Below are 22,707 nucleotides of genomic sequence, written 5' to 3'. Positions count from 1 at the left end.
ACATAGTAGTAAGAACAAGGGAATTATGGATTAAAAAAATTGTTTTTTCCCCATTTTATCATGGAAAGTGTATTCTCATTGAAAGGATTCTATTTATTGTGCTTTTTGAGGGTGAGCTCTCATGAAAGTATAGATCATAGCCTAAGACACTGTTACTTAAATGTTGTTTTCTTACTGGTATGTCACTGCTAAAGCAAGACTCATTAACTACTTTGTGTAATAGCATAATAACTTGTGAGGAAGCTGAACTCAAGCTTGGGAAAGGTTTATATGTGCCTATGCATTCATATTTTCTTATTATTTTGATATTTTATTTCCTAAACTCTTTAAGTGACTGAGAAAAAGAAAAAGGCTTTAATATTTTTCATATTAGATTTTGTTCAATACTGTGATGACACTTTCACATTCATTACAAAGCAATTGATCATTTCTTAGCATGCAGTGTGACAGTATGCAATAACTCCAACAGCTTTCCCCCACTTCAGTTCCAGAGTAACTTGCCTTTTTACTGATATAACAGTGACTTAAGACTCACACCATACTTTCCACTCTTTTTTTTTTATTATTTTTCAAAATGGTTAATGAAGCACAGCAAAAAACATCTTTTAGTATCTTGCTATCTAAATTTCTGCAGCTGTATCTAGTTCTCATCTAGTTATGGTGTTAAGAAACCATGTTTAAATTGAGAATGTCATGGAATATTGAGTATTTCAAAAAGCTTAATACCCCCTTTTGTATTTTGCAGACAATCCCGGGCTAGTGAGCCACGTTCCAGTTGGTGTTAGAATCCTGGATGTCAATGACAACCCTCCAGAGCTCGCCAGAGAGTATGATGTAGTCGTCTGTGAGAATGCAAAACCTGGTCAGGTAACTCTCACAGTTATCTTTCTCCCAGTGAGAAAGAAGAATTACTTTATTTGTTAATGCCACATATGTAAGAATTTTGATTCAGGGAATACATGTCATAATTCTTTCTGATTTCATTTTTGTATTTCACATTTGATTCAACTTTTTAACTGTATTAGGCTGAAAGGATAAGATTTGGGAATTTGTTCAATATATCTTTCTTGTTGCTGCAAAAAAATACCCAAACTATCTTCCGTAAAGACAGGCAAAACTTTAGTCTTGTCAGATAAGTGATGGGATTTGACAAGCCACTATCCTGAACAAAATGGATGAGGCAGATTTAACATCTCTCATCTAAGTGCCACATGGTAGCAAAGTTTCAAATACAGCTCGGTGAAATGGCTGATTAACATGGCTGCCATCCTCACTTTTTGCGTGTTGATTGCCCTTGTCTGTGCCAGGTCATTATGGAAAAGATGTTGAACTGGTTTTTCACGCCACCCCCCCTGAATGGGGAGGGTCAGAACTGAGACTGAATAGCTGAATCACATTCCAGCCGCTGCTCCTGTGATTGATGTGCTTCACTGCAGTCCATGGTTTGACAATTTTACCAAGTGCCTTTGCTTTTTTGCATAGATTGAGCTTTTACTCAGCACTCTATGCTGGTTTTGTGTTATTACACAGGTTATAAGTTGCAATTGTGAGCTCATATCTTTCCTGAGGAATATATTACTAGTAATAACAGTTTTCTCATCAAATCTTTAAAAGCAGTGTGCATAAATGCATGGTGGCATATTTCTAATTTTAACGTTGAGACTATAAAAATGCTGTACTTCGTCAGACTATAGGCTGACCAAAGTTATCTTGACTCTAACAGTGGCCAAAAGCTGACACCTGAAGAGTAGTATAAGAACATGGCAAGGGTATATACTTACCCCAAGTACTTCCCTGGTCTCAGATCATTTGCAGATCATTTCCTGATCCAAATGTGGTTTCTGTGTTTTTAATAATCCTTTAATAACCACCTCATATGAATCTGCTTAGCTTTTCCTACAACAAACATAAACTTTTGATATCTGCTACCTCATGCAGCAAGGAATTTTACAGTGTAATTGCATGTTTCAGGAAGACCTACCACCTTCTTTTTTTTCTTTTTTTTTTTTTAAATCTTTCCATGCTGTCTTCAATCGATATTTACCAGTTCTTGTGTTGGGGGGGAGAGAGAGAGAGAGAGAGAGAGAGCAGTTGATCCCTATTTATTATCTCTGTGCCATTCATAAATCTCTAGCACATTGCCCCTCAGCCGTCTCTTGTCCAGACTGGAGTCCTACTTAACTTGGACAAGCTGTGATAAAGCCCTTCTAGATTTTTGATCATTCATCTTGTCCTCCTCTAAACTTTCTCCAATTCCTCTCTATTCACCTTGAGATGGAGAATCAAGATTCAAGATGCAGGTATGCAGTGGTTTATAATTCTTATCATAGTTTATGCTTCATAGTATATTATGATCTCTGCTTTGTTCTCTATTCCTTTCCTAGCAATTTTTACAGTGGCTTTGCTTTTTAACCACTAGTAAGCATTGAACGCAAAAAACTGCCTGCCATAACACCAACATCATTAGAAGTAATGGTCACCTCAGAAATCATCATCACGTATGTGAAGTTAAGACTTTATGTCTATGTATAGTGAATTTCACCTGTCTTTGTATTGCCTGGCTACTGAGTATTGAAAGGTCTTTAGTGTCAGCCCTTCCTCTTGTCTTCCTTGAACAACTCAGTATCATAAGTAGATTTGGTGGGCTGATTATTTATAAGACGTTTATTATTACACTGACCAACAAGTGGCCCAACATGAATCTGTGTGGAACAGGAAATCTCTATGACTTCTTCTCTCTCTGGAATAGACAATTTACAGAAGAAACTCTGTTTCCTGTCTTTCAAGCAATTATTTGTGCAAGGAGCTTCCCTCTTATCTCATGACTGCATACTTTTCTTCAGTGCTCTTGTTGAGACACCTCACTCAAAGCCTTTGAAAATCTAAGTAGGTCTGTCTGTCAACTGAATGTCTCTTATTAACATGCTTATTAAAGTAAAACTAATATTCTGAAAACCTCAAATAAAGCCAAATATAGAAGAATCAGAACTTGTAAAAGACTAATTTAAAAAAAAAAGAAGATAAAATCTCTTAAACATTAATTGCAATTGCTTTCAACATATTCTTATATTTTTAAAACTATATAATTTAACAATAATTGTTAAATTGTTATAATTAATAATAAGCTAAAGCATGCAGTGAAGCTAGCTCAGAAATGCTCTGTTTGCCGGGGGTGGTGTTGGTGGTGAGTAGCTAATGTTTCTTATTAGCAAAGTTTTAACTCTCCAATAGTAGCTTTGCAACTGGAAATTTATGAGAGACATGTTTAAAGGATAAAATAAGTTTTACTGTAACAGCATTTGCTCCTGATTTGGGTCAGCGTTGTATTTCTCTCTGAGCTACTGGTGCAAGCTTGAATGACTCCTGACCTCTGTAGCACTGCAGTTTAATACCCTAGATTAATGCTACTATGAAGGACTCTACAAGCAGTAGTTTAATATGAAAGGCTGGAGCAGCATGCTGTTATATTGTTAAACTAACAGGACTCCATAACGTACATGACATGGACTAATTTTTATTTGCATTGCACAACAAGGCTTCAGAAAACATTGTGATACCATTGCACTGTACAAAAGACAAAACCAAACCAAAACACAAGAATACGTGGCTCTTACTCAGAAGATCTTACTGTCTAGTTTAAGAAAGAAAATGACAGTGTTCAACAAATATTAAGGAGGGACAAATAAACAAGGATTACAGAACAAGACAAGTGTTCCATATGCTAAAAAGTGTGCCCAGCTGGATGGTTTTGAATCACTGAAAAGGCAGTATTTACTCCGAGTTATCCATCATCTTGTGAGAATGATTCATAAGATTTATCACTAAAGAACAAATTCTGTCAGGTACTGCCGGGCACTTCTGCTTGACTAGTCCTTTGAGGTTGGGCTCCAGCCTTGCACTGCCCTGTAAGAGTCCTTATTTCTTTCCTTAGCACATCTATTTTGAATTTATTATGTGCAAGATAAACTAACCAATAGTTTGTCATTGGAAGAATTTTTGTGTTTGCTTGTTCATTTTCAGGAGAGGTTTCTATGGAGAGAAATTGCAGTATCATTTAATTGCACAGCCTCTGTCTCCTGCTTCTTTGTCCCTCCACAGCTCAGTTTATTTACTTAAAAAAAAAAAAAAAGATAATACATTTAAGGATTTAAGTGCTTAAATGACCCCCCTAAGGCATGTCAAACAGAAAATGCTTGTGAGAAGATGATCATTTCCACACTGAAGTGACAGCTTTACTCCCTTAGGAGTCACCTTGTTGAGAAGATAAACAAAGTATCTCCAACAGCTTCCAAGTGAAGCCTGGTAGATATTACATATTAAAGTAGATAAAACAGCTGTGATTTGATCTTAGATAGTATCCAGACTTGGAGAACTCCGACGTCTAGAGATATACTGATTTTGTGAATGATTGTGAGATTTAGCCAATGTAGGAAAATGAAATTTTGCAATCTTCCACAAAGTGAACTTACAAATGAAATTTTCCTTTGCTTCAAATGCAACTTGGTTTATTATTTTTAAGACAATGGGAGCAAATAGCAACGTAAAAAAAAGTTTAAATGCTTTGTTCTGGAAAGTGGAGTGAAGCATTGACAGTTTTCTGAATGTTTCCAAGTTCAGTGTTTGTCCTGGCAGAGTATGAACCTATTAAAATATCTGACTAGATCTGCTAGTCATATTTGCTATAGCTTTCCAAAGATAACATTTCTTCCTGGTGCTTTTCAGAGGAATAATAGAAAAAGTTGTGATAGTAGTAAAATGTCATTTCCCTGACACTATCCATCACTGTAAATTAACACACAGGTGTGTGTACGTGCGTGCGCGCGCGCACACACACACAAAGAACCTTTTCAGAATCAGAGTGTATAAATATTGTGCTGCCAACATGAGCTACCTCACCCTGGATGCTGTTATTTCTAATAGCCAAAGGAAATCAATGTTAGCTGGCAAGGAACGCCTCTGCTATAAGTTTGTTGTGTGTGTATTTACTTGTTTATTGATTCAGTTCTGAAAAGGATCTGAGTAGAATTTAGCGCCTGCTTTCTATCCTCTTCAATTACTTCTCCATTCTTGAAATTCTTTGTTTTCTCGCCAACTCTTACCTGTAAAAAAAATTGCATAACCCTTCAGTTTCATCGCTTCAGTGCTGTCAATTGAGCTTTACAGCAGCTGAGATTCTGTGTCTACATTTTCATTTTAATCAGCTTTGGTAAGGTGCATGTTAATGTCTGCTAATAGGCCATTAATTAGTTGGCCTATTAATTAGAAAAGTGTTAACAGTACATTTGGGTGTCAAGAGGACACACACTTTTGTTCCTCACCTCTGAATGAATGTCTTAGAAATCTTTTCCCTAGAAAGCAAGAGCCTTTTCTGAAAGAGTGTGAACTTTCTGTTTAAAAACAGTTCTGTCAAAAGTGTTTTGACCTGTCCTATTATACATACAATGTCTATTTTCCACATGGAAAAGCATGATTTCTATACCATCTGGTGCTATACTTTTTACATACATTGGTGAATTCAGGGGATACTTGAATTTCCATGTATGAAATCAGGGAATGTAGACTGTATATTTTGTTGAGTTTTAAAATTAGTCTTAAAAACAAATAAATTTTATACGAGTGTTGTGGCACTGAGGCCTTGATCAAAGGTATTTTTGTTGCAAAATGGCATGTTCTTGAAGCAAGATTCAGTAAAATGTCACTGAACGTTTTATGTAAGAGAGGGCAACAGGACGAAAGTTCATCTACTAGGCTGTCAAATAAAAGCCGAAGGTGCATGGCAAAATTACTTATATTTCACTGATAAACAGCACTAAGGATTTATAAACAATATTTAATAAATTCATATATTTTTTTAAGGTCTTATCTGAATTTTTCACAGCTATGGTATTTAACAGTATTGTTAGTATTTGAGTAATAACAGAAACTGATTCTCTTGAAAGTAGTCTTCCATCAACTTTTTTTTGTATTGCTTTGCCTCATACTATTTCAACATTATTAACTAAATATATCTAGCTAAGATAATCTTATATTTCTGTTTTTACATGGTAGTTGTTTCAATAACAGATATGCCACCTTTGCAAAATTCAGTAGAGAACAATTAGCTTTTGCCAAACTTTTTCACCAATATTGCCATGACTTTGGTAAACTGTATGGTTATAGTTGTTTCAGATTGATTTTATTCTGTTACTGTTCAGCAAAAAAGTATTATGACAAACTTTTAAAATATTCTCGGCAATTATCATCAGTATTGTTAATTGTCTCAGGTGTGTATAGTCAGTATAATGTACTATATTGTATATAGTCAATGGAATAAGCATTGTACTCTATTGGCTTTAAAATGTACTTGTTTTGCTTCTCTTATGTGAATGGAGGCAGAGAACTGTGTGCTGTCTCTTACTTCTAAAACAGACCAAACCATCTGAGCCCGCACTGTTTATGCTTCAGGTTCAGCCCAGACAGACTGCAGCTGAACACTGAGCAGAAAAATTCTCATGAAAAGAGCACTTTCCCTCCCCCTTTTACATTTCCCTCGGGATATCTATCAGCTCTGTGCAGCAGTCTGTGTGGGCTTCACTGCCTATATCGCAAGAACAACTTTTATTAAGTTCTACTTTAGCACTTGAGCTTGCAGACCCAGCATGAAAATGAAAGCAGAGGTGGAAATATTGCTTGGTCACATATTCCAAAAGCTTAGCTCAGTTTTAGTTGAAAGTAAATTTTAAAAACCACCAGGGCTTTCGAAGGCAAAGGTCCTACCTTTCAAAAATACCTCTCCCATACATGGTTGCTACATCTAATTCTGTTCCTTTTGGGCAAATCAACCTAAAACCAGGAGTGGCTGCTGTTCTTCCTGTTCTGTTCTCTGGCAATTTAAAACTGATTCTTAACAGGAATTTTAAACGGAGAGCTGGTACCTTCCATTTTGGTTAAACAATTATTTTTCCTAACCAGTGTTGAAAGTGCATCTAATTATTGGGATGGCAAGCAGACGATGCTCCTCATAGACCATCCTGGTTCAGCCTGAATTTTGGCTCCATAAAAACAGATGTTTAGGTGAAACTGTAATTCTGAAAGTCACCAGGATGCAATACAGATGGTGAAAATCTCTGTACCAGGTCCTGACCATATCAGAATGTCAGAAAGTATAGATGCTTTAGATGCTTTTATCTAGCTCTGAAGTGTGGTTCCTAAAATATTTCATGCTAGAGAAATCAAGCTAATGGCCCAGTCATTTCATAGGTGGAATTTAGCAGCAGTCAAGTAGAAAATTAAAATAAGCTAAGTTTGAGCATCCTGCTGAGGTCAGGTACTATTTGGGTCAAGTTCAAATTTCAACACATTCACTGTTAATTTTTATTTCAGGTAATTCAGACTATCACTGCAACTGACAAAGATAACTCTGCAAATGGGGCAAGATTCCATTTTTCCCTTGATGAAGGGCTTTCTTTGAATCCCAACTTTACTCTAAGGGACAATGAAGGTAAATCAAACACATAAATCTCAAAGAAATGGGTTTCTGTTTTGTCTGGGATGTCTCATTGAACAGAACAATTTCCACGCGTTTCTTGACAGAAGGGGAAGTCTAATCTGTCATCACTGAACTGGCTGATATCAAGGACATGGTGTATACAACATATTGCAAACTATGAATAATCAAATATTGCATTTTATTTTTATATTCCATTTTATTTTAGCAATTATACTTCATACATTCAGGAATGTTTTTAAAAAGTGGATTAATGAAAAAGATGTTGGCAATTTGGTCTATTTCTAGGTGAATAGCACTGAGAAGGTACTGTCAAGGTTATTGCTGGTTATTGCTTAAAGGAGAAAATGAGAATTTAACGGGCATAAAAAGTTGAATTCATGCTTACTTTTACAGGTATGATACCAAGAGCAAGTCCTTCAGTGCTTCCTGGATGATAGTCTGTCGCTTCATGCCCTTCCTAACAAAGCGTGCCTGAAAAGTACAATCAGAAATTTATAGCGGATAGGCCCAGAAGTAAAAGGGCCTTCAGAGTCACCCAGCCAAGTGTTTCTAAATATTTCTTGAATCAAAGAACCATCCAGCCTTTCCAAAAAAAACCAAAATTAACCTTACTATTTGTTGAGTATTGCCTCATGGTTTCCATTTTGCAGCCTGATGAAAATGAGAGTAAACTTTAAATGCTTATCTGTAGCTTTCCTCTTGAGCTTTTGTGTATGTGTGTATTGTGTGGTCTTGTTTGTATGCATGTGTGGAAGTGTGGGGAGGTTGGCTTTATTTTACAGTTCTATTTTTGCAGTAGTGCCATGGAATACCTTCTGAAATCTTACAGATCACTGCTCATCTGTAATGACTGAGAAGCATTAACTCCATCATTGGTACATATGGTACATACACTGATGTTTAAACTATTCTTTACAGATATTTTTTATCTGTTTGTAAAACCTTTCAGGGAAGGAGAGTGCATAATCTTCCTAAAGAATCTGTTCCAATGTTTAACTGTACTGACGGCAGAAAAAAAAAATCAAGTCATGCTATTTGTTCGAAATAGATTCATGACCCTCATATTCTGGTTCCAAAAGAGATCAATCCAAATCACATATAATACAGATCCCAATTAAAATCCCCTATCCCAGCCAAGCCCAGGACATTATCCACGCCTTATTCTATACCATCTACGTCATGCCCAGATCCTACACTTTCCAATTATTTACCACCACTTTTCCTGCCTTTGAGATAAATATATATACAAAGATATCATTCCCTTACTCTATGGGCCATCCTTCTGACGTGTCTGTTGAGTTCATTTAATCCATGACTTTGGGGCTCCATCTGTCGTAACAGTCTTTCAGGGCAGGAGGGATGGTGTGTGGTATCGGATTGTTGCATGCTGCATCCGGAGCTCACGGCTGGTGTATTTGGTGCTGCCCACGCCCACGGTCTGCGGGTTGAAGATGTCGATCTTGAGTAAGTTGCTGGGCACCAGTTGCTGAAGCCAGTTCAGGTTCCATCACCACTGCACTTTGCTCAGTTTCATCAAAGTCCATCCTTCATTGATTTGGGTGATTCTTACTGTAATACCATTGACATAGCATATAGCAACTGTAGTAATGATGACATACAGTGGCAGAGTTATTTAGCAATTAGCATCATACACTTTAATTCACTGGCTATTTTCACCCCAAATCAAATCCCCTTGAGGTACATATCGATCTTCCCCATCCTTCTGCATCACCCACCAAGTGCACCCAGGTCCTTGAGCAGGACTAACCCAGACTGTTTTTCCTAACATATTCTTCATGTGCACTACAGGGACTTTATCTCCTTCCACAGTACATGGAAGTTTCAATTGGGCAGGGCCAGCTTGATTGGCAGATCCTCTAGTGTTAACTAACCAGGTGGCTTTTTCTAAATGTGTATCCCAATGTTTGAAGGTCCCACCCCTCCATTGCTCTCAGTGTAGTCTTTAACAGTCCATTGTATTGTTCGATTTTCCCAGAAGCGGGTGCATGATAGGGATTTTGATACACCCACTCAATACCATGCTCTTTGGCCCAGGTGTCTATAAGGTTGTTTTGGAAATGAGTCCCATTGTCTGACTCAATTCTTTCTGGGGTGCCATGTCACCATAAGATTTGCTTCTCAAGGCCCAGGATAGTGTTCCGGGCAGTGGCATGAGGCACGGGTATGTTTCCAGCCAGCCAGTGGTTGCTTCCACCATTGTAAGCAAGTGGCACTTGCCTTGGTGGCTTTGTGGGAGTGTGATATAGTCAATCTGCCAGGCCTCGCCATATTTGTATTTCAGCCATCGTCCTCCATGCCACAGAGGCTTTAACTGCTTGGCTTGCTTGATTGCAGCACATTTTGCATTCATGGATAGCCTGTGCAATAGTGTCCATAGTCAAGTCCACCCCTTGATCACGAGCCCATCTATATGTTGCATCTCTTCCTTGATGGCCTGAGGTGTCATGGGCCCACCAAGCTATAAATAATTCACCCTTATGTTGCCAGTCCAGATCCACCTGAGCCCCTTCAATCTTAGCAGCCTTGCCTACCTGCTGGTTGTTTTGATGTTCTTCAGTGGTCCGGCTCTTGGGTACATGGGCATCCAGGTGACGTACTTTTACAACCAGGTTCTCTAGCTGGGTAGCAATATCTTGCCACAATGGGGCAGCCCAGATGGGTTTACCTCTGCGTCACCAGTTACTCTGCTTCCATTGCTGCAACCACCCCCACAGCACATTTGCCACCATCCATGAGTCAGTATAGGGATAGAGTACTGGCCACTTTTCTCGTTCAGCAATGTCTAAAGCCAGCTGGATGGCTTTCACCTCTGCAAACTGACTCAATTCACCCTCTCCTTCTGCAGTTTCTGCAACTTGTCGCATAGGACTCCATACAGCAGCTTTCCACCTCCGATGCTTTCCCACGATGCGACAAGACCCATCAGTGAACAGGGCATATTGCTTCTCATTTCCCAGCAGTTTGTTATACAGTGGGGCCTCTTCAACATGTGTTACTTCCTCCTCTGCTGATATTCCGAAATCTTTGCCTTCTGGCCAGTCTATGATCGCTTCCGAAATTCCTGGGCAACTGGGGTTTCCTACTCGAGCCCGTTGTGTGATCAGTGCAACCCAATTACTCCATGTAGCATCAGTTGCATGATGTGTAGAGGAGACCCTCCCTTTGAACATCCAGCCCAGCACTGGCAGTCGGGGTGCCAACAGGAGCTGTGTTTCAGTACCAGCCACTTCTGAAGCAGCTCAAACTCCTTCATATGCCGCTAATATCTCCTTTTCAGTTGGAGTATAGCGGGCCTTAGATCCTCGATATCCCTGACTCCAAAACCCTAGAGGTTGACCTCAGGTCTCCCCGGGTGCTTTCTGCCAGAGACTCGAGGTAGGGCCATTCTCCCTGGCTGCAGTGTAGAGCACATTTTTAACATCTGGTCCTGCCCGGACTGGCCCAAGGGCTACTGCATGAACTATCTCCCGTTTACTCTGTTCAAAGGCTTGTTGTTGCTCAGGGCCCCATCTAAAATCGTTCTTCTTCCGGGTCACTTGATAGAGAGGGCTTACAGTCATACTATAATTTGGAATATGCATTCTCCAAAAACCCACAACACCTAAGAAAGCTTGCGTTTCCTGTTTACTAGTTGGTGGGGACATAGCTGCTATTTTGTTGATCACATCCATTGGGATGTGATGACATCCATCTTGCCATTTTACTCCTAAAAACTGAATCTCTTGTGTGGGTCCCTTCACCTTACTCTGTTTTATGGCAAAACCGGCTTTCAGAAGGATTTGGATTATTTTCTCCCCTTTCTCGAAAACTTCTTCTGCTGTGTTGCCCCATACAATGATGTCATCAATGTATTGCAGGTGTTCCGGAGCTTCACCTTTTTCCAGTGCATTTTGGATTAGTCCATGGCAAATGGTGGGGCTGTGTTTCCACCCCTGGGGCAATCGATTCCAGGTGTACTGGACACCCCTCCAAGTGAAAGCAAACTGTGGCCGGCACTCTGCTGCCAAAGGGATTGAGAAAAATGCATTAGCAATATCAATTGTGGCGTGCCACTTGGCTGCCTTTGACTCCAGTTCATATTGAAGTTCTAGCATGTCTGGCACAGCAGCACTCAGTGGTGGCGTGACTTCATTCAGGCCACGATAGTCTACTGTTAGTCTCCACTCTCCATTAGATTTTCTCACTGGCCATATGGGGCTGTTAAAGGGTGAGCGAGTCCTGCTGATCACTCCTTGGCTCTCCAGTTGACGAATCAGCGTATGGATGGGAATCAGGGAGTCTCGGTTGGTGCGATATTGCTGCCGGTGCACCGTTGTGGTAGCGATTGGCACCTGTTGTTCTTCAACCCTCAGCAACCCCACAGCCGAAGGGTCCTCCGAGAGACCGGGCAAGGTGGACAACTGTTCAATTCCCTCTGTCTCCAAGGCAGCTATACCAAAGGCCCACCGGTACCCCTTTGGGTCCTTGAAATACCCTCCCCTGAGATAATCTATGCCAAGGATGCATGGAGCCTCTGGGCCAGTCACAATGGGGTGTTTATGCCACTCATTCCCAGTTAGACTCACTTCAGCTTCCAATACAGTTAGCTGTTGGGATCCCCCTGTCACTCCAGAAATACAGATGGGTTCTGCCCCTTTATAGCTTGATGGCATTAGGGTACACTGTGCACCGGTATCCACTAGAGCCTTATACTCCTGTGGGTGTGATGTGCCAGGCCATCGAATCCACACAGTCCAATAGACCCATTTGTCCGTTTCCTCCACCTGGCTGGAGGCAGGGCCCCTCTAATCCTGGTCATAGGATTTGTTGCTCACTTTTGGTAAACTTGAATCAGAAGTCCCTTCAAGGGGATCAGAAGTGAGATCAGCCCTCCTACTCTGTCTGGGGAACTGCCCGCTGGAAACTGGAGCGGCATTTCTCCTGGAAGAACCCTCATTTGTGATTGTTTTTCCTTTCAGTTCATGTACCCGTGCCTCTAGGGTCGAGGTAGGTTCGCCATCCCACTTCCTCATGTCCTCTCCATGGTCACGCAGGTAAAACCACAGGGTACCCCATGGTGTGTACCTTCTATATTCTCTCTCTTGAGCAGAGGAATGCTTACCCCTAATAGCTGAGATGCAGGCCTGTACAGGTGGGGAGTAGGACATATCCTCTTTGAATTGCTAGAACTCCCGGGACAGTTTCACCACAGCTGAAACACAGGCCTGTAGGGAGGAAGAGAGACTTCCTTCGTATTGCCAGAGTTGGGCAGCCACTTCATCCACCGTTTGTCCCTCGCCTTCTTTCCAGGACATTACCGCCAATGAGTTGGCATATGACAGTGGTGCACTTTGTAGAAACTTCCACCACACGGGTTGCATGCATTGGACTTCATCTGGATCTGCGGGTAACCACTTCTTATCCGGATCATTATAAATCATCTCCAGCATGGCTAATTCCCTCAGGTACTGGATACCTCTCTCCATGGTGGTCCCCTTGCCTGGGTGACATGCAACATCTTCCTTGAAGGGATACCTTTCCCTCATGCCTGAGAGAAGTCACCTCCAGAGGTTGAAGGCTTGTGTCTTTTTTCCAGTCGCCTTGTCAATGCCCCCTTCCCTAGAAAGGGATCCCAGCTGCTTGGCTTCCCTCCCCTCTAATTCCAAGCTACTGGCCCCATTATCCCAGCATCGGAGCAGCCAGGTAACAATGTGCTCGCCTGGATGGTGGCTGAAATCCTTTCACGTATCTCACAGCTTACACAGGGATAGGGATCGGGTGATTATCTCTGTCTCTGTCTCTTCCTTCTGTTCTCATGATGACCCTGGTTCACCTTCATCCTTTGCTAAGCGAGTTGGTTTTTTTGAGTGTTTCTTCTTCTGTGCAGGGGCGACTGATACCGGCATGGGTTAGTTCTCTTGTTCAGCTGCAGTGCCTGTTGCCAGGGTTCGAGTGGCCACAGTGCCTGTCGCAGGGGTTGGAGTAGCCACAGTGCCTGTCGCCGGGGTTTGAGTAGCCACAGTGCTTGTCATGAGGGTTGGAATAGCCGCAGTGCCTGTCGGTCTGTTTACCCTCCCTTCCCCCTGAGGGTGCTGCATAATATCGAGCAGTGTTTGGTAGATACTGGCCAGGGCCCAGCACAGTGTGGTAAGTTGTGCCTCTTTGGATAGCCACAGCATTTTCCTTTCAGATATTCTATCACTTTATCAGGGTTCTGTAGTTGTTTGGGAGTGAAGTTCCAAACCGTTGGAGGTGAGAAGTTCTCTAGATACCTGCCTATATTCTTCCACATGCCATGCCACCCATGACTATCCAGCCTTGGGGCAGATCTCTGGGTAGTATTCTTTAGAAATTTTTTTTGTAGCCCTAAAGAAAACCTGAGACACATTCAGGAGACATAGCAATAAGAACATGCTGGTTTGAACATCCCAAGGGTATTCAAAATTCTCAAAAGCTGTTGTAATTACCCTGAAGGAGAAAGAGGAGGTGAAAGAGCCGGAGAAATTATCCCCCCCGTCTTCCCCATGGACTGGGTGCAGTTACTAATAAATTCCAAGAGAAGGTGCCCGAGGTACGGGCATGACAACAATGCCCCATACAAATACCAGCTTAACCTCATGACCGGTGATGTAACCATATCGTAAGTTGACATTACCCAGTACAGCAAAATGATAGTCCTGATCCCTCTCCCAGAGGTGATAAACATCACCACAGGGAATACGTAGCGCATGTAAGAATTTACATAACACCACCATGTGAACAAATGAACCAACATTGTGACCAGTGACTATTTACCTAATATTAAAAAAAAAAAAAAAAAAAAGTATAACAAATTTTGTTTTAACACGCTCTGGTCAGATCTGTCGTTATCGCAACCTGTCGTGCCCCACATTGGGCACCAAAAAGGATTGTCGTGGTTTAGGCCCAGCTGGCAACTAAGCACCACGTGGCTGCTCGCTCGCTCCCCCCGCCCCCACGGTGGGATGGGGAGGAGAACCGAAAGAAAAAGGTAAAACCTCGCAGGTTGAGATAAGAACAGTTTAATAGAACAACACAAGGAGAGAAGGAATAATAATAGCAATAATGCTAACAAAAGAGTTTGTAAAGCGAGTGTTGCACAATGCAGTCGCTCACCACCTGGAACACTATGCTCAGCTCATTCCCGAGCCGTGATAGCGCTCCACCCGGCCAGCTCCCCCAGTTATATACCGAGCATGATGTCAGTATGGTATTGAATATCCCCTTGGCTAGTTTGGGTCAGCCATTCTGGCCGTGCTTCCTCCCAGCCTCTTGTGTAAATTAACCCTATCCCAGCCAAGCCCAGGACACAGTACAAGTTACTTACATCAAGATGTGCTTTTGAATAACTATTAAAATTGTGGTTCATGATGAAGTAGATATTTTATGGTTTTGAACATATTTTAATCAGTATCTGTATTATATGTGTTTATTACCAGTGGAAAATGCTGTGTTATACTTTAAGGACTGTATATCAACATAAGTTATTTACCTACACAGATTTATAAGAGGGTGAGAACTTTTCATAAATCTCTAATGCGGCAGCGTCACACTTTGGATATAAGTATGCAGCAGTAAGTACTTGCTGCTTTCTTGTTACCTCCCCAAAAGCAATGAGCAATGACTTTACCACCAACAGCAGAAGGCAGTGTTTGGACTATTCTAAGTTGGATTTGGCAGAGGGAAGTAGGGGAAGGAACTGGAAAAGGTGTCCTTTAAGGTAAAGGCCTGTTGTGCATTCACCTAAGGAGATACAAAAAGTAAGTATGCACTTCCTGTAGCATCTTGCATAAAACTTCTACGTGTAGAGACTCCAGAAATGCAATTTCCAATTTGCCCATATAATTAACACAATGACAGTTTAACTCAAATCATAACAAGAAATTCATCTTAAAAACAAAAGCATTGTCACTGTTTTGCTCGGCACATGACACTGATTGTACTGTTTAAACACTGTGCTTTATTGGGACCTTCTCTTTGTGATACAATCGATATGTAAAATATCAGTGAGACACTTATAAAGTGCAGTCACAATATCCAGTTACCTAGTGTTTACAACTTTCATATTTATCATCTATTCCTATTCAGAAATGGAATTTCTGTTGCTTTCTATTCTAGGAAATAGCTGAGAGACGGTGGGCAGAAGAGGCTTTTCTTACGACTGTGACAAGTTTGCACTTTTGAAAACTCATGTTTTTGAGTATCAGCTGTTAAAAAGAATCAGAATGCTCTTAACACAAGATAGCTGCTATTTTTACCTCTGGATTTAATAGTTCTATAAAGGCTGGCATTCTTGGAGGGCTTTCTTTGTTTGTTTGTTATGTTTTTTAAAGAAAAAAGAACTACAGCAATTGCCTTAAGAGAGTTTTCAGTAATGTTTTGCAGAATAAAAACCAAAATCTCGATGTCACATTGAAAGTGGTAGTCAGTGGTAGCTGTATCTGTCACTGCAAAGCTATATTTCTCTTGCAGTCATCTTTGGATCCAGTCATCCTCTCCTTTTATTTCTTCAGGACAAAGGTTTCATTTCACAAAAATCTCAGTAGACATTTTCTTCCCTTGTTTTCATAACCCAGAACAACAGACTTCTGCCCTTTGAGCCCAAATACACTATTGCCTGAATGTTCCCCTCCTCCATTATCATCAGTAGAGCTACAAGATCAAAAGACTCTATAGCAGTGAATTGGACCTTTAAATATTAACACTTATATCTATGCAGTTTGACTGTAATCTAGAGGACTTGCACAAGCATAAGATTGCGTAGTTTGTCCCTACCTACCTGTATAGATGCAGCAATGTACAATCTCAGCATATGCATGATTCAGGTCAATAATATTCTACGGCTTCAGCAGAGGAAATAGATATTAAAGCGTCAGTCCAGATAATTGATCATATGACCAGTTAAACTTTTATCTCTTGAGCCTGAACTTGTGCCTTTACTCAGTAACAATCCACAATGTTAAAGCTCCAGCCTTTGAATATGCACCCTCGTAATGCAGCACTTAAAACCCTCAGGGAAACGTAGGTCAGGAGACAGCCATAGGGCTATACCAAATATGCAGTCCAGCAGAACCCAGGAGTTGCTTGGATCACCTTCTGGATTCTGTTGGTGTTTACAATTTTCATTTTAAAGCAAAAAACAGAAAAGACAGAATATACCTTTTTCCCTACTTACTGGATTCTTAAGCTACAGTAGATTCTTTGTTGCTATTTGAGGTTTTTTATATACTGACAAAGTACTATTCAGAGAGAGTAAAGGCTTAAGAGTATGAACAAGAGGACAGCCAACAAAATGATGCAGTATCTGTACACAAGTAAGCAAGACAGAACAAGAGCTGCAGTAGAATTTCTTTGCTGTACAAAGAAAACACATTAAGTTGTAATCATTTCCTGCAATTGTAGAGAGTAAACACAGGGAAGATGCCTTTTTGTTTGTTTGGGAATTGTACTTATGAAGGCTTTTTAATTAAAACAGGGCTGTTTACAATTTATTCTGTCCAGAAAAATGTTGCAATTTCTATTAAAACCTGAGCAGCCAAATACTTTTTTAATCTGGAGGTGCTTTTATGTTGCAGTTCAGATGCTACATAACTCAGTTAATTGTGATCTGTGTTCCCACTTTGGTTTTTAGGATGTTATCATAGCTAATTTTTTAATGCTTTTTTCACTTGTGTGTAATATCTCAAATTTAAACTTTTTGCCTAATCAGTAATATTTGCTTTTTGTTGTCCCATTAAAAATTTGCCAAGGCAATATGAAACTAAAACCACCTTCTGTTGGGGAATCAGAGGAAAGATGAAAGAACTTCTGCACAATAGAGCTGTTTCTAAGTACTGAATCTTAAAATTGTACTTTTTTTATCCTGAAAGAATCATAATATTTTTCCAGATGCTTAAAGAATGGTTGATATATTTGTCAAAATTTGTTAGTTTGGTGGAAAATGCATGTGACCATATGTCATTGATATGATATCTCCAACCGTTAGTATATAGACACACACATTTGCATGGTCTGTCTGTCTCTCCCTCTGAGTTTAAAAAATTCATTCCCTCTTTCTGCCTATTTTGTTGCCTATTAGAAACCTCTTTCAGACGTTACACAACACTTTTCAGGGAGCTGGCAAAAGATTGAACCCTCAGAGAATAGTTCACTTAGGTGCAAGAGAACATTTATGAATTTTATGTACTGTAAAGTACTGTTTTGCCAGTGGTATTTTTTGTCACAAGATATACAGTCTACCATGGATGCACCAATGGGTATTGTAAATTTCCTGGACGATAAGGGTTAGTGCAGAGACTGTGCACATTCACCCAACATGGCCAATAAGATTGGTACATTCTCTTACTTTAATAAAGACTGCTGACATCTGAAAGTAGACAAAGTTTACCTTACTTTCAAGGAAGAACAACTCCCTAGAGAATGCTTAGCAATTGTTCTCTCCTTTTATTTCTTCAGGACAAAGGTTTCATTTCACAAAAATATTTGCAGTTTTATTTTTCCCCTCTGCCCACTTTTCTCAAAGATCTGGCCTTTTGAAAATTGCTCAGTGATGGAGAATATTCTGGAGTTGGAACAAAGGTAGGCCATTTTTCTGATACTATCCCTTTGGAGATTCCTTTTTCTTAATGTTATACCACAAGATACTTTAATACCCACAGAAGCAGAGACCTGGTTTTCTATAAAATCTGGAGCACAATGAGTTCAGTGGCATCTGGATAAAATGAAATTTGTAATGTGTTCATCCACCCATGCCTGTGATGCAAATTAACATTTTTCCTGTGTCACAGATCAAAAATGAGTAAAAAAAAGATCTTTTAGGAAGAGAGCAACCTCCAGAGTAATTCGTCCCATCCCAGCGTGAATTCCCTTGCAGAAGTTTCTGTTTATCTCTCTTCCCTGATACGTGTAAAATTCTTATCTCCAACCATATTGCACAAGACGTCTGTAGCAGGCCAGTAAACTGACTTTAGGGCTTTAAAGTTCCAAATAAGCATGCCAGATACCAGACCACGTCTTAGTTGCTCTAGAGAGTCTGAAGTGGCATTAAAAAAGGTCAGGTTGAAACCCCCGGTTTGCAACACAACATGAGTGGGAAACAGCTACATAGTTCCTGCCTTCATTTACATCAGTGGCATGCTTGCTCTGGTTATGTAGTATTGCAAGTTACTACTGCCCTTCCATGAAATATCATCCTGTAAAGAAGACAAGTTGTAACCTGAGAGAAATGATATCTGAGAAAGTGCAAAGTTAGCATTATGCGTGGTGACTGTAAGTACAGTCCATAGAAGTGCTGTTACTGTAAGCAGTTGAATGCCTGAGCAGGTATTATCACCGAATCAACATATGAAAGTAAAAAAGGAATTCTACCACGAGTACAAAGGACAGAAAACCAGGACTAGCTACCATAGAGGGAGACATTTTTCTTCCTCAGTCCTCTGAACATCTTTGATGATTTTTTGATTTAAAAAAGTTGGATCAAAGATTGATCAGATAGGTAAGTTAGTGCATAGTGTATAGGTTCTTCATGCATTTCTTTTCAGTGCTACTACCTGTTGGTGTTTCACAAACCAACCCATAAGCAAATAACTATGTTTCAGGCCCCAAAAGTCTTCTATGTTGCTTTTCATTTTTGCTACCCACTGAACTAGAAAGTGGCAATAGCTTTTTGCCCAGTGGCAATAGCTTTGAAGCCAGCACAAAACAAAAAATATCTACAAGAATTATCAGTAAAGAAATGAAACAGAAATGCCTGTCAATACAGTCCCACGTAAACACATTAACTGCTCTAACTTTAGAAATATAAGAAATGCAAACCATTCCAATATATTTTCTTTGGTTTTAATTAGTTATGACTTCTCAGAAAAGTTATAGAAGTTGAACTGCTGATATAAGCAGAGCTGAAAATTAAAACATGCCTTAAGCTATAAACAGGTTTTTACTCTCTTTTTTTACTTCCATTTCTCTTGTGTCTGCCTGTAAAGTATAATGTGTCAACAGAATTCTCAAACTGTGAATAATAAATGAATATCCTCCAAAGTGCTCCAGTAGTCACCTTCCATGGTGTTATCATTGTATCTCAGCTTCCTTGATTTTCCTATGCCCTCCTTTCTTTTCTTAGTTCAGAAGCTCAGTGTAAAAAGGCAGAGATGATGGAAAGAGTAATGTGGTAACAGCCTTGTATACAGGGTACAGTCTGGCTTAATAAACTACCACATCTTCCGAGTGTGAAGAGCTGCTGTGTTAGAGCCATGCAGAATTTCCCAAATAACCTCAAACCCACTTGAGATGAATCTTAAATTCTAATTGCCATGTTTGCAAAGCACAGCCCAAATGTGAGAAAGTTTAGATCATGAAATGGGGCAATGTGCACCACAAGGAATCACATAAATCTTTCTTTCCCTATGTTGGAGTTGTTAATTTCCCTTAGCAGTCAGCCCTTTCGTCTCCAGCGAGTCCTGTTTCTTATCATACTTCTCAGAGGTGAAGTTCACAGTTTAAATCTATGGAGATAAAAAGGTCTTTCCTTCCAGGCCTAAAAGAATCAGATCTGTAGTTCTCATCATGCTAGTGCTATTGCTGCTATCCTATACATTTGTCTTCCCTGTCTATCTGCTGTATCTGTTTTCAGGTATGAAAGGAATTTCTCAATCCATGACCCATCTCCTCCCTTTCAAACTAGCTTTGTTGATATAACTTCTTTTTTATTTTTTTTTTCCCCCTCAGTAAATGCTTTCCTAGGTCATCAGCATCTGTCTTCATACTTTGCTGCCTGTAGCTTTTACAGTTTGTGGGATTTTTTTGTTTCATGCTAAGATCCTTCTCTTAAAAGTTGCTGTCTTTCTAGTTCCTCTCTCAGTGGGTCCTCCAATAGTTTTTGATAAGGAATGTAAACAATTAAAACAAGGAAGCTTAGAACATCAGAATAGCTGTCAGGATGCAGTTGGTACTGCGGTTTGGCTAAACTTTTATTACCTATTCATTTTATTGGCATACCTTTACATACGATTGTCCTCAAGAACAGAGCTCTGCCTAGAACTGTAGAGACATGATTTCTGTATTATGCCAATATGTCATTAGCTTTGGTCATTTTCCACTATATTTGATTCTCAGTGACCTTCAGAAAATCAGTTCTTAGACGCGGTTTCCTTCTCTGTAAAAGTGTGAGAGATCTCATTTGTAAAATATTCTAAAAGATTTAATGAGAAAGAATAGTACATGAGAGCTGAATTACTTTCCAGTATTTTATTTACATGTACGCACAGGCATGCACTAAGAGTTACTATATGTAACTCTAATAGTGAGAGTAATAGTGAGAATTAACACCTCTGATGATATTGGGAACAGAAAATTTCCATGCCAGTGCCCAAAAGATTATGGTCATACTTTTTATTTGTGTTCAAATTTGTGAAACTGAAGGAAAAGCTTTACATTGTTTCTTTGACAATGCTTATAATTGTGTATGTTGTTACAGAATCTCCTGGGTGTATGCCATGTAACATCTGTTTCTACAGAAATCTAGTTATTATTCAAGAGAATACAAACAACATAAATTCACCATAGCAAATTTTTGAAATTAAAAATTTGATTCTGGCTCCTTCTTTGCCTAAAATTGTGTCTTATACTAATATTTAATTCTATGATGTTAACAATACAAGAAAAACAATTTAATGTCGAAAGAACAAATACAACACTAAAAGAAAAAAATGTCTGTTTTATCCATTTGTATTTATTATGTGCGGTATAACAATGTCAGTTCCTTGTTTGGCAAGACCTTCCACCCCAGAGAAGCGTGGTTTAATTGTAGGTCTTTTCAGATTTTTTCACTGTAACATTTGAATTGTCTAGTTTATCCATTTTGTCATTTTGGTCTTTCGTTTTTATTTTTCTCACAGTTTTTATTTATTGTCCTCACAATTTTTCCCCCATCTGTCCACAGTTATCCTTATAGCATATATGCTCACATCTCAATGCTCTTTCCTTTACATCTTTGCCAATAGTGACTGTGCTTAAATCCTTTCATTACTGCTAGATTCCTGCTCAGGAATCCTCAGTTTTTCTTCATTATATTCGGTCTCTGATGCTTTTCTTTTCAGCCCGCATTTTCATCGCTGCTTCTGTAGCTGTATGGTGATACTGGATCATTCACTCTTTTTTAGATTTATGCCGGAGAATGGAAGGAGGAGGTTATGCTTTCCTGCTCGAATTTGAATACTGGACCTTCTTTGGGTATAGGCCCAGGAAGATCCACATGGACAAAATTTTGCAGGATTTTCTTATATGGACAAGGTAGCTGAACTGAAGTGTTTGGGGCTTGTAGACACCGTAACAGAAATAAAGTAGAGTATTAAGCAGAAATGAAAGACTGTTCTTATTATTGGTAATAACACTTGCTGTCACCTTTCGGATTTAGCAGTATAAGATCTGAGAATTTTTTCTTTTTGGATGAGAGACATGACAGTTGTTAATATTAATGCTTAGCTCATGGATATAGTGTCACTTACTACCAATAGGGAATTACATTTCAAACTGAGTCCTTGAACATATCCTTAGGTTTTTAAGGTATTATTTCTGGATAACTTTGTTGTGTGATTGTCATCTTCTCATTTGTTGTAACTTGAAAGATAATTCTCCTTAGAACTGTCACTTCTTTGAAATTGCTTTCCCTTTCTGTTGATAAGTACATGTGCTAAAAAGTGCATATGGGAGTGTTGCACTTCTTTAATGACTTCAGTGGGATTTCTAGGTGACCACTCAGACTTTAGTTTATTGTGGCAGTATTGGTGCTGAGGGAAAAAAGAAAAAAGAGCAACAACTCACAAAGTAAAACAGGACTGTGACTGTTCTCTTGCAATGAAGCTTAATAACACAGGCTGTGTACATTACATAGCACTTGGCCTTCTACCTCCTCTGGACCCTATGTAGTACCCAATGGAGCTCAGATTTCATTATTATGTGTTTTTTTCTCTTCTGAATTTATGAAATAATGTGAAAGTTGTATTGCAGCCCAACAGAGCAGTGTTACCGTGTCGTGAAAGGAAGTTTTGTGCTGCAGAGTGTGTAGCACGAGGCTGTTTAGGGATGCTTAAGGATCTTCAGGCTGTTGGAATAATGTTGAAGCACTGTGTAAAGTGGGAGGAGACAAACCTGGTGCGCTCTGGTCCATACTGCCTGCTGGGAAGGGTCCCTGGTGTATGTTATTA

At 39.7% G+C, this 22,707-nt stretch overlaps 1 protein-coding gene across 3 annotated transcripts in view; it reads left to right on the top strand.

The window, feature by feature from the left end:
* CDH18 (cadherin 18) overlaps nucleotides 1-22,707 on the top strand; it is a 195,126-nt gene that overhangs the window by 166,004 nt on the left and 6,415 nt on the right. For 2 of the 3 annotated variants that reach the window (XM_050891430.1, XM_050891431.1), the window contains exons 8-9: nucleotides 746-867; nucleotides 7,363-7,480. In XM_050891430.1, coding sequence (XP_050747387.1) covers nucleotides 746-867; nucleotides 7,363-7,480 — 240 coding nt within the window. Of the gene's footprint in view, nucleotides 1-745; nucleotides 868-4,840; nucleotides 4,861-7,362; nucleotides 7,481-22,707 lie in introns of all 3 variants that reach the window. The other variant, XM_050891432.1, reaches the window with a different exon arrangement.

The sequence above is a fragment of the Gymnogyps californianus genome, chromosome 2 (genome assembly GCF_018139145.2).
Source record: "Gymnogyps californianus isolate 813 chromosome 2, ASM1813914v2, whole genome shotgun sequence".
In the NCBI taxonomy this organism is placed as follows: domain Eukaryota; kingdom Metazoa; phylum Chordata; class Aves; order Accipitriformes; family Cathartidae; genus Gymnogyps; species Gymnogyps californianus.
The sequence above is the reverse complement of the archived record's forward strand: the minus strand, read 5'-3'. Positions and strand labels throughout refer to the sequence as shown.